Source organism: Odocoileus virginianus, chromosome 9 (assembly GCF_023699985.2).
Source record: "Odocoileus virginianus isolate 20LAN1187 ecotype Illinois chromosome 9, Ovbor_1.2, whole genome shotgun sequence".
Taxonomy (NCBI): Eukaryota; Metazoa; Chordata; class Mammalia; order Artiodactyla; family Cervidae; genus Odocoileus; species Odocoileus virginianus.
Genome location: NC_069682.1, coordinates 24,233,482 through 24,246,162, shown reverse-complemented (window position 1 = coordinate 24,246,162; position 12,681 = coordinate 24,233,482). Strand labels below are relative to the sequence as shown.

General features: G+C 43.2%; 1 protein-coding gene across 1 annotated transcript in view; it reads right to left on the bottom strand.

The window, feature by feature from the left end:
- The window catches only part of GAD2 (glutamate decarboxylase 2), a 67,172-nt gene that overhangs the window by 24,533 nt on the left and 29,958 nt on the right, over window positions 1-12,681 (bottom strand). The window contains exons 9-11 of the mRNA XM_020911657.2: window positions 5,563-5,617; window positions 3,754-3,870; window positions 2,226-2,290 (exon numbers count right to left, since the gene is read on the bottom strand). Coding sequence (XP_020767316.1) covers window positions 2,226-2,290; window positions 3,754-3,870; window positions 5,563-5,617 — 237 coding nt within the window. The remainder of the gene's footprint in view (window positions 1-2,225; window positions 2,291-3,753; window positions 3,871-5,562; window positions 5,618-12,681) is intronic.

Below are 12,681 nucleotides of genomic sequence, written 5' to 3'. Positions count from 1 at the left end.
CCACTCCAGTATTCTTGCCTGGAGAATCCCATGGAGAGAGGAGCCTGGTGGGCTACAATCCATAGGTTGCAAAGAGTGAGACATGACTGAAGCAACTCAGCACACATGCATGCGAGTGAGGCAAATTTCTTTCCTAAAAGTGCATCCACGCAGATTTCCCTTGGCCCTAAAATCTTCTTCACCAAAGAAAAAGTGAGCCTTTTGTTGATAAGTCACCCAGATGGATTCTCTCAGGTCAATGGATGGCTGGGGAGGGTCCACTCAAAGCAGAGCAATGGTCCCTCATTTTTTTTTTTTTTTTTTGGCAGTGCCGTGCAGTACACAGAATCTTAGCTCCCCAGGGATTGAAGCTGTGCCACCTTCCACGGAAGCGTGGAGTCTTAACCACTGGACCATCAGGGATGTCCTGACAGTCCCTCATTTTTAAAAAGGACTTCTTTGGCTGTTTCCACTTAGTAGATTTACTTCCAACACAGCCTCAAGAATTCTGGCCACTAGAGAGGACTCTGTGTTCCATAACGAATGTTCTAAGCTTTGCTCTCAAATAAGAGTCTTTAGTATAAAAGTGCGTGGGTGTTTATTTTTCCAAAGCCCAGGGTATGTGATTTAGCGAGCTTTCAGGTAGTCGTTGATGGAGGGCACCCCTGGCTGGCTGTCAGCACTTGGAGCCACAGCTGGCATCAAAGGTATAGAAACAGCCTCTCACGTTCTGTGCTGGTCAGTTTAAGGGGACTCAAGGATGAGAAGGTTCTGTACACAGGCCAATTCTTCTGATAGCATGTCAACTGAATTTTTGTTCCAATCTTCTAAACAAGCACCTTCTGGATGGGTCTCTCTTCTTCATTCTCTTTTCCTGTTTAGTTCACTCCTTCTTTAGCTTCTAGTTCCAGGCAGATCTTCATGACAAGGAGGAATTCCGATCAACTAACCAGAAGCAGAGACCTAAAGCTGGCTCCCCCTGGGAAGAGGCCAGGCCTGTCCTCATCCACTCACACCTGAACGGGCACCTGCAGTCAGAGTGTGGGGCAGACTTGGGGACACAATCTGCTGACCTGGGTCTTGGCTGGTCTGTCTCGAGTCTTCTCCAGGCCTCCTTCTGCTAATGAGGCAGGGTGCCCAAGACTCTTCAGTAATCCCATGCCCTCCTTCCCCACCCATGCGTTCTCTGCATGTGGGTAGGCCTGGGTGTCACACAGCACACCCTGTCCATTCATTCTGGCCTGGCTGCCCTGTGTGACTGGTGCTCTCAGATGCTTTCAAGCTCCATCAGTCTCCTCATCTTGGTACAGAAATTGTGCTGAGATGTCCAGAAGTAGAGCCAGGGGGAAACTCCCCCTTGACAGCACCTGACTACTTGGCTGGGTGTGGTGGGCATTTGGCAGTCCTGGATTAATCCAGGCTTTCTCAGTTGCCTGGCGTGTCAGGCTCCCTGCTATCCTTGACCTGCCATGTTGTGATGGGAGAACTGGGAACTCTGAGCTCCCTCTGCACAGAGGGGCAGGAACCAAAGCCTGAAACCAATTCTGCATTATGTGATTTTTTTTCTTTCTCCTTTGGCCCTGAGTAGGCTTTGCGCTAACCAAATCACCTCCTTTGTACTTTGCAGCTTTGTCTCAATGGTCTTCTGCTTGGTCTCCTAAGTAAAGGTAATTGTAGCATCCATCAGAGCTCACCAGAAAGAACCATTATGGAGATGAAGCCATCAGGTGATGTTATCACAAGCAGGTTTCACTTTAAGTCAATGGGCCACATTAAACTGCAAACCCCTTTTTCAACACTGATAAATTACAAGGTGCTTCTTTGCTTCACAAAATTATTTATCGGTTTCTTTAAAGCAATGGTTATTATCCTCTCATGAAACATGAGAGCTACCTATCTCCCTAGAAAACAGTGGCCTGCCTGAAGCTTTTAACAATTTTGATAGTTGTTGGTTCAGAGACCCCAGGAAGGTCATTCCTGAGTACTCTGGTCAACCATGGAGGCCAGTTAGGAATCTCTATGATCTCTACATTTGAGAGACATACAACTTGTGTTACTTGGATAGGATTTGATGTCTCTGCTGTCTACACAAAATACTCATGCATTTATGACCACACAAGGCAAAGCACACAATCAGTGACAGAATGGGCTCACCTGTACACCAACATTTCTTGGACATTGGGTGTAATGTGCTTTTCACATATAGCTTTCACACTTTACGTTGTTAAGGAGAAAAATGTGTGTACCTCTCCACGCCGCTCAGTTTCCACTTGTGTTTCCGAGACATCAGTAATCCCCCACCCCAAGCTGCCTGGAAAAAGAACGGCATACAAAGAAAAGGTAGTGTTTTTTCATTGCCTGGATTTCTAGAGTTTGGTATCTTTCAAAACAGTAAGCATTGCTTGCAGTGAAAGTCATAACCTCAACCCCAGATAACTTGGGGATTGGCACTAGACTTCCAAAGGTTAAGTTGGGAGGCTATTCTAAAGTCTCAGGCTCCATCCCACATTTATATGGGTGTAAGAAGCCAAACACTTCCTCAGTCTGCATGAAAAGGAGAAAGATCCTTCCCAATCCATCAGCACTGCACTTAGTTTTAGGGAAGCTCATCATTTCAGAACTAGAAGTGCTAATATCTCCACAGTTTAGACTAACAATGATGAATTAAAACCCTTCAAACAACTTTCACATTGCAAGGAAAACTCTTTCTGAAGACTCTGAGTGCATATTATTAATATAAAGCCAAAATGACCTAAGCCAGTCTACTCAACAACATAAGCCTCTTGCACCAGAATGGAAAGCAACTTATGCTTCCTTTGTTGACAAAGCCTCACAGTGGAAAACACATCAGCTGAACCAAGCATGGAGCTTAGTGATGATATGGCATTGATTGCTGATCTCATCGTGGGTCATTAGCAGTTTTCAGAGAGTAACTGATCTTTGAGCCACACTTAGAGTTATATTGGTTTAAACTTAAATTCCATTAGTTTGTCCTTCTAAAAGTTGACATCTGTTTTCATTTGAAAATGTCTTGATGAGTGCTCCCCATCATTTCTTGGTGTGACTAACTGTGGAGTCAAAACATCTCATATATGGCCTATCTTACTAGCTGACCATACACTGGAAATTTAGTGATTCCTATTTCCTAGCAAGTTGTCAAGTCTACTTTCCTCCTCAGTTATACTAGTTTCTGACTTGAGTTGAATTTTTTATCCACTGGCTCTCCTAGGTAAATGAAACTCCTATTTACTCTTTTGATCATTCTCATAACGAAAGAAGCTTTGCATGTATGTGAGACCTTGCACATGTGAGACTGTGTGTGTGTGTTTGCATGTGTGTGACTGTGTGTATGTTTATGTGTATGTTTGCATGTGTGTGACTGTGTGTATGTTTGCATGTATGTGTGTTTGCATGTGTATGACTGTATGTTTGCATGTGTGTGTGTTTGCATGTGTGTGACTGTGTGTGTTCCTCTGTGGACATTATGACCCAATGAACCAAGAACTAAGTGCTCAGCTCAGGGGGTCACAGAAATAAGAATATTATCCTGTTGGGGAAGTTAAGACAAAATCAGCCTTAGATTGCTTCCAGCGAATGTCGTGTACTGCGTGAGTCATGTACTACATTGTCTCTGTGATCTTTAAAAGCTTATCTATCATCACTCTGGGAATGAACTCCTAAAGTAGAAAACAAAATAAAATACATTTCATTCCATGAGCTCCAGGCGCAAAATGTGCAAGAACATTTCAGTGGTGGTGCCTCTGGGATACTTACATCCACGTGCATCCAGATCTTGTACTTTTTGCAGATGTCAGCAACCGCTAACAGGGGGTCAAATGCTCCATACACAGTGGTCCCAGCTGTGGCGCTCACAAGGAAAGGGACAAACCCCTATGCAAATGAGAAAGCCCCAAATAATGTAAACCAGCAATCCAAGGATTCTTTTAAAAAGCTGATTTTAAAAGGTGGACATTCTCCTCCTATCTTACACATCTGTCTTTTTGGAACCACCAGAAGGGTTTTGGCGATATCTTGGAGCCTAGTAGGAATGACGTTCGCCCTCCAGATCTGAGTTCTCCAGGCCATTCCGTTGGCTCCGCCAGTTGCCTTATGAGAACAGACACTCTGGTTCTCAGAAGAGGCTGCACTGGACCTGGGGGGTGAGTAAACTTGGTGGTGCCCAAAAATCTTTGGTATATTCCAAGGAGAGTTTCTGACCTTCCTGCCACCCACCCACTCACCCACTTACTTTCCTAGTCTTCCTTTTTCATAGCAGGGTCTCTGAACATAATAAACCTCCTAGAGTGAGCAGACAATAGGAGGAAGGGAAGGAACTCCTACCTGCCCATTATTCCTCGTTGGAAAATCCCTAGATAACTTATTTGGAGTTTCAGAGGATTCACTTGGGAGTAAAAAATAAGCCATGATTTTATCCATCTAAATTGATTTAGTCTGTCTGGCCATGGCTAAATGAAAACTGATAGAAATAATAGGCTGCTGATGAAAAATGGCCAAAGAATGTCACTCAGTCATGTCCGACTCTTTGCAACCCATGGCCTGTAGCCTGCCAGGCCTCTCAGTCCATGGAATCCTCCAGCAACTGGAATGGGCAGCCATTCCCTTCTCCAGGGGATCTTCCCGACCCAGGGATGGAACTCCGGGTCTCCTGCATTGCAGGCAGACTCTTTAATGTCTGCCACCAGGGAAGCCCAAATGAAAACTGATAGAAATAATAGGCTGTTGCTGAAAGATGGCTGAAGAATGCCTCAAACAGGGTGAACAGGGTTACTCCATAAAGACATGACAGGCTCTGATGTTACAGAGTCAGTCTTTAGGTGGCAGCAAAGGTTTATGTGGTTACAAGTGGTCCTAGGACCAGAATAAGGGGAAAGGATCCTGCTGCCACTCTGCAGGGGAGGAAAAGGCCTAAGAAAACAAATGATTTCTGAGATCCTAATAATAAAGTTCATGTGCTATGTCGTTGAACTGGGAACTGTAGATGAGATCTACTAAAAGCTCCAACCTGCAAATCATGCAGGGATGTAAATGACTTTCTAGAGCTTTGTAGGAATTTTCAGCAGGTCTTCAGAACGTGTCACTTCTTTAAAATGTACTAAATGGCTCCCTGAAAAATAAGGTGTTTGGAGGGTCAATCATTTCAGTATGTGTCTTGGCAGGAAACAGTCCCTTTCAAATAACCACACACAGCAACTCCCATATGCTAAATTAGCTTCTAGGGATTTTCCATTTGTGAATGCAGTCTTTCCAGTGAATCTGTTTAATGCCAATCTTCATCACACAGGAAAACAAGTCCATTGGAAACTGTTACTACCCTTGTGTTACTAGAACTGGTTAGTATAACTGTGTCACTATAATTGTTAGTACCACTGTATATAGTATTTATTCAGTAAATTAGACTTTTTCAAAGTAAAGCCCATCACTCAGAGAAATAAGTAATGACTGAATGAAAAATTCCATGTACTCTTTACAAATACAGCAAAAACACTTTCTCTAGTGGATGGAAACAGAAATACATACCCTCACCTTGTTATGGGCTGCATAAAACTCCCTTCAAAAACTTACTTTTTGTTTGGCTTCAAGGATCCTTCTTTCAAGGTCAGACGGGATCATTTTCCCTCTGAAAGGAGAAACAAATATATGTTTGCTTTGAATAATTTATTTTGTTGCCTTTACAAAGAGTTGCAAGGGGGTAAAAGTTCAACCTTAAATGATTGCTAATAATGATCAGTTAGAATCATTCCTTGGTTGTTCCCAGAAAGAAAGGCATTTCCTCCCTGAATGACACTGGACTGTCATTTCTGACATGCTTAGGAGACACCTGACCTCGCTGTCCACGTGTCTCTCCACTCTGCACAGAGCCTGTTTTATAGGTCATCTCCTTAGTTAGAGCAAACCTGTTCTGGAGTGAGACATTTGGCACTGAAAGCAGATTTAGAAAAAAGATTTGTATTCCAAATCTTCCAACAAACAGACCTGCAATTGCACACAGAGATGAAATGCCAAGAAGAGAAAATCCACTCTGAAACATCTGAATGAAAATATTACATCCAAAGATACCCAGTTACATTCTGAGAGCTAAAATCACAAAGCAACCAAGAACTCGTGGGCTCAAATGTCAAACAGGCAGCGGAGAAACATCCTTTCATCTCCATCCTTTCATCCTTTCGTTCCTAAAATAGGAACACACAGTGCTTTAGTTACTATACAACCCCACTTTTGGACTTCTCTGGTGGTCCAGTGGTTAAGAAGCCACCTGCCAATGCAGGAACATGAGTTCGATCCCTGGTCCTGGCAGATCCTAATGCCCCGGGAAAACTAAGCCCATGAGCCACAACTACTGAAGCCCACAAGCTTAGAGCCCATGATCTGCAACAAGAGAAGCCACTGCAATGAGAAGCCCATGCACTGCACCTAGACAGTAGCCGCTGCTCACTGCAACTAGAGAAAGCCCTTATGCAACAACGGAGACCCAGCGCAGCCAAAATAAATAAACAATTTTTTTAAACTACTATTATAATAATCAAAGGAGTTGATTTCTACAAGAGGTTAGAGGGGGCTAGATGTGTGATCTCAGTCAAGTCACTTAATTTCTCTGTGCCTATTATGGCCGTACCTTAGTGATATTACTTATGGAGTTATAAGGGTTATATGAGTTAATAGATGAAAAATTATTTTTAAAAGTGCCTGGCATTTAGGAAGTATTCCAGAAAAGAGAGCTTTTATAGTTGAGGTTGTTATTTGCATTATGATATTCCTACTGCAAGACTCTGGAGGGAAAAATCAAGCAAACAACAGAGTAGCTAACTGTACGTTACTGGAGGCGGGAATGATTTTTTGAACCAAAAGAGCTATTCTGAGGTTTCTATACTGGCTAAACTTGTCGGACTGGGGTCATTGATCAAGACTTGTAAAAAGCAGCTTGGAAAAATAAGTGATGGGAAAGAGGTTGTCACCATAAGTAGCTGGAAATGCTACTGGCATTGAGGGGACAGTAAGTGAGGTTTGGAATGTGCCATTAGATTCATAGCCTTTTGTGGGGATCCTTGTAATTTTAGGTAGGTATAGATTTAGATACAGAGCAAGCCATTAGGCTACTTCTTTACCGCTTCTAGTGTCTTGCCTAAGCTTTCCTGACTGAAATATGTTATCTTATTTTAAACTACTTTACTCACTTTTGTCCATTTTATAAAAGTAATCTGGGCATAGTGGGCATTGTATCTTCCACAATTTTCATTTCAGGCTGACAAAGAAGGTACTACGTAATGGTTGGCATAGAGAGCAGAGGTTAGTCCCTCTGCTTTAAAAAGCATGGAGAACCACTGAGTTTTGTGAAGCTATTTCCCAAAGAAAGGCAGTTAACACATTATTGACCAGAGACCTATGAATGCCATAGGTGTTAGTTTCTACAAAAATCCCCTGGTCAATAAAGCATTAAAATGCAATTAATTACCTGGCAACCGCAATGGACACATCACCAGTGATTAATCAGTTGGACTGGAGTGAAACAAAGGGCATTAAAGGTTTATTTGGTGCTGAGGGTGTGATTCTAATCTGAGCAGCCCAACTCTGGGGACTTTCTGTGGGATGGACCTCTGAAGGAGGGACAGAAGGAATGGAGGGGGCAGGCTCGTGGCGGGGGTGGGTGGGTGGAGAGTTCTGGAAGGCCCTTGACGCCCTACACATCTCCCTACACTTCACAGCTTGGCCTGGGAGCATCCCTGAAAGCTGTGATTTTATTTGCAAAAAGTGGAAACAGAGATACAGACATGGAGATCAAACATATGGATATCAAAGGGGAAGTGCAGGGGATGAATTGGGAGATTTGGATTGACATATATACACTACTGATATTACGTATACAACAGATCACTAGTGAGAACCGACTGTGCAGCACAGGGAACTCTACTCAATGCTCTGCGGTGACCTAAACGGGAAGGAAATCCCCCAAAGACGGGATGCATGCATATGTAGAGCTGATTCACTTTGCTGTATAGTAGACACTAATGCAACATTATAAAGCAATTATACGCCAATAAAAATTAACTTAAAAAAAATTGTTCTACCCACCTGAAGGAAAGAAAAAGAAAGCTGTGATTTTTCAGCCTCTCTTAGATCTGGCTATGCTAAAACACCTTGTGCCACCATGATAAAAACAAAAGGTTCACATTTCAGGGGAAATTCAGGCTTTGAAACTAGGTTTTAAAGTACTTTAAAATTGCAAAGGTGCTTTTGTTGATAAACATAAAATTGGGAGAGGATTTTCAGAAATTGTTTGCAAGTCTCAAATGTTACCTAGTATATATACCACAACTAACCTCCTCTGCCTTGGGGAGTTCTGGGGAGACTGACTTGATAATTGCTATTAGCTCACTAATCACATCTAGATATTTTGTTAACCCTTGGCAGTAAGACCCCACAGATAAGTCACAGATAGGGAACATCAGAATTGGGAGGGGCCCAAGACCTCTTTCTCGTTTTCTCAATGATTGTCTCATTTCTCAAATGAGGAAACAGGATAAGACAGTTGCCTGTGTGACAGCCTAGGATCAGGTAAAGCCTGGCTGAAATGAGAAAGTAAATGCCAAGCTTCCAGAACAAACTCAAAGGGCCAAACATTAGGAAACCTCTTTGCAAATGTCTTTGTCTTTGAAGACGATAAGATAAATCCTTTGTGATGACATTTAGCTTTCAAGAATCGGAGGTGTCATTCATACCTGCTGGGAAAGCAGTAATGAACGTATGCGTGCAGGCGTGTCCGACTCTTTGTGACCCTATGGACTGTAGCCCACCAGGCTCCTCTGTCCACAGGATTTTCCAGGCAAGAATACTGGAGTGGGTTGCCATACCCCCCTCCAGGGGATCTTCCCGACCCAGGGATAGAACGCATGTCTCTTACGTCTCCTGCATTGGCAGGTGGATTCTTTACCACTAACACCACCTGGGAAGCCCAATGAACATATACTCTGTCCCATTTCCACATGAACGCAGGAAGAAGGGACAGCCTTGTCAAGTCATCAAGCCCAAGTATTTGCTTCTCACAGAGTGGAAAGCTCTGGGTGTGTCCTTAACAGGTAGGCTCCAGACTTCTCCAGGCATCCAGCCTTCAAGCCTGTATTTGCTTTGTCCACTTAGGAACCCAGAGCCTGGCACACTGCAGGAGGCAGATGGACATTTGTCAGAGGTATGTGACTAGAAGGCAAACGTTTCACCCCAGGATAATATTAATATGCTCACTTTATCTTGGTGACTGATCAGAAAGCTAGTATGGGAGACTCTGTAGACAAAACTTTTCACCTTTTCAGTGATCTTAGAATTGGATGACTTTGCAAAATTTTGCATGCATAAAAATCATAATGTATGTCTTCAAAATGCATATTACTTGGCTCTGATCTTAGGAATTTTGATTCAGAAGGTCAGTGATAGGGCCCTGTAATTAATTCATTCTACAAATATTTACTGAAGACTCACTACGTGCCAAATGCTATTAGGGTTGCTGGGGCACCCGGGTAAACAGGCCAGTTTCTACTCTCCAGGGCTTACATCCTAACAGAGGAGACAAACAATAATAAATAAGCAAACATGCATAGCAATCCGCATTTCTAACAAGGAGATTGTGGCACAGGCAGACCTCGGTCCACATGTTGAGAAACATTGCTTTAGAAATGGAAGTTTTATCCTGGCAGGTATTTCCATAATTGTGTAACATACTAGCCAGGCATTTTTCACAGGACCCAGGGTTTTGAGCCATCACAGCCATAGGGCAGCTAGCAGAAGGAGGTCCAGACATGACTGTGCATCCCCATCTGCCCACATGCTGTGAGAAGAAGAGAGCCTCCAAGCTCCCCAACAGGTTCCTCTGAGGATTAGAAGCTGTCTGGCAGCCCTAGCTTTTCCAGACAAGCATCTTTTCATGCAGGGAAGCTTTAGATGGCAGCTATTGCATCCTGTATGTCTGGTTTAGCAGTATTATCACAGCAAAATGTATATCTTTTATCTTTAGGTATGCAGCAGCCTCTAAGCACCCAGTGAAACAGTGGCTGATGCTCTGTGGTGCTATTCTCTGTTAGGTGCCAGTGTTTAAGAAAAAAAACTGCCATTAAAAGGGAGAACTGTTGAACCAGACTGCTGCTTTGGATGAGGCAGTTTTACATGGAGATTCTTGATTGTGATAGTCTTTTAAAAATGTATATGATGGAGACCTTCGTAGCCATGTAGTGTTAAGACTCCGTGCTTCCACGGCAGAGTTCACAGGTTTGCCCCCTGGTTGGGTAACTAAGATTCCACATGCAGTGCAGAGTGGCCAAATAAAAATATTTTTAAAACTTTAAAAAGCAAAGCATGTCATAATGGATTAAAAAAAACTAAGCATGAAAAATAAGTATTAAAAAATTCATGTGATGCTCTAGTTGTCATCTATACAGAAGTCAAAACCTTATGTTGTACACATGACATTTTTATAACTATGATAAACCAATACTGTCTCAATACATTTAAAAACAACTTTAATCCATATGATGCTATTGGGTCAGAAAACTTGATGAAGTTGCCTGGGCAAAATCCCACACTGCCAGCTAGAGCCACCAGCAGGAAGAATCTTCTCTTTGTGGAAAGAAGCAAATGACACAGATTACACTGTACTATCCAGATTCACGGCTATCTTTCCATGGCTGTGAAGGGGAAAATGATCTTACCCAAAGGAGCATGCTACTGGGGAGTGTGGTGCTCTGGGCAGATCACAAATGGGGTGCTTGAGTCTTTGGTGACTCTGTTCACTGACCCTGCTGAACTATAATAATTCTATCAGCCTACGGGCTGAGAGCTTAACTCTGTTCACAGAGATTTGTGTGCAAAGAAGAAAGCATGCGTGATCCTTCCCATTAGAAACTGCCTAATGTTACTACCACTGTTAATAGCAACAGCGCCCTGCAGGGACAAGGAACTACCAGTTTTAGAAGCAGTCACTGCACTGTGCCTCACTCCTGATCTCTGCCCCTCAGGTCAATTCCACAAGAGATTCATTACTGTGTGATTTAGACTTATTACTAGTAATTTAGGTAAGTTAAAGGGAACCCTGAAGGGAGGAGCAAGAAATGGAGAAATCAAAGAAAAGTGAAATTTGACATTGATGCAGACTATTATTTAATCTATCCACCCTATTCAGATTTCATCAACTGTCCCAATACTATCCTTTCTGTTCAGGTCAGTTCAGTTCAGTCACTCAGTCATGTCCAACTCTTTGCCACCTCATGGACTGCAGCATGCCAGGCATCCCTGTCCTTCACCATCTCCCGGAGTTTGTGCAAACTCATGTCCATCGAGTCGGTGATGCCATCCAACCATGTCATCCTCTGTTGTCCCCTTAGAGCTATTTTCGCCTCCTGTCCAAGTTCGCAGGTGACACTTAGTTGTCACCTTTTTAGTCCCCTTTAATCTGGACCTTGTCCTCATCCTTTCATTGTTTTTCATGACATTGATATTTTGATGAGTGTAGATCATTTATTTTGCAGCATATTTCTTAATTTGTGTTTATTTGACATTTCTTTGTAATTAGATTCAGGCAATGCATTTTGGGCTAATGTGTGTGGGGCTTCCCTGGGGGCTCAGCTGGTAAAGAATCCACCTGTAATGTGGGTAGACCTGAGTTCTATCCCTGGGTTGGGAAGATCCCCTGGAGAAGGGAACAGCTTATGGCTCCAGTATTCTTGCCGGAGAATTCCAATGACTGTATAGTCCATGGAGGGTTGCAGAGAGTCAGACTCAACTAAGCAACTTTCACTGTTAGGGATTCTCTGGTGGCTCAGACGGTAAAGTGTCTGACCACAATGCGGGAGACCTGGGTTCGATCCCCAGGTCGGGAAGATCCCCTGGAGCAGGAAATGGCAATCCACTCCAGTACTCTTGCCTAGAAAATTCCATGGATGGAGGAGCCTGGTGGGCCCATGGGGTCACATGAAGTCCATGGGGTCACAGAGTAGGACACGACTGAGTGACTTCACTTCACTTCAATGTGTGTAATACTATAATGATTTACTGGTGGCTCAGTGGTAAAGAATCCGCCTGCCAATGCGGGAGACATGGGTCTTATCACTAGGTCGGGAAGATCCCCTGGAAAAGGAAATGGCAACCCACTCCAGTATTCTTGCCTGGGAAAACCCACTGGAGCAAGGAGCCTGGCAGGCGGCAGTCCATGGGGTCACAAAGCGTAGGATATGCTTTATCGACTAAACAGCAATATTGTAATATTCATTACATTCAACATGTAATATTAACATCAAATTCCATCCACAGAAAGAAAGAGAATGGTAAAGCAAATATATCAGAATGCTAATGACTAGTAAATTTGGGTGCAGAGTATGTAAGAGTTCTTGCAGTTTTTCTTTGGTTGAAATTATTCACAAAACTACAAAGTTAAAAAAAAGGCTGGATAAATAAATATCTAAGAATCTTTTTAATGCTGAGGGTTTCTGAACTGAAATCCACTGGCAGCTGCCCACCGCCCCCCAACAGCCCTCCTCCCTAAATCTCTCCCCTTCCCTTCCATCACCACTCCTGCTCTCTCCCCTCTGTCTCCTTCCTGTTTTATAATGTAAGATGATTTCAGACTGCTTGTGAGCTCTTCAGAGGCAGTTCCTACATAATTTTAGCCAAAAGAATAAGAAACTCACATAGGAAATTAAACCT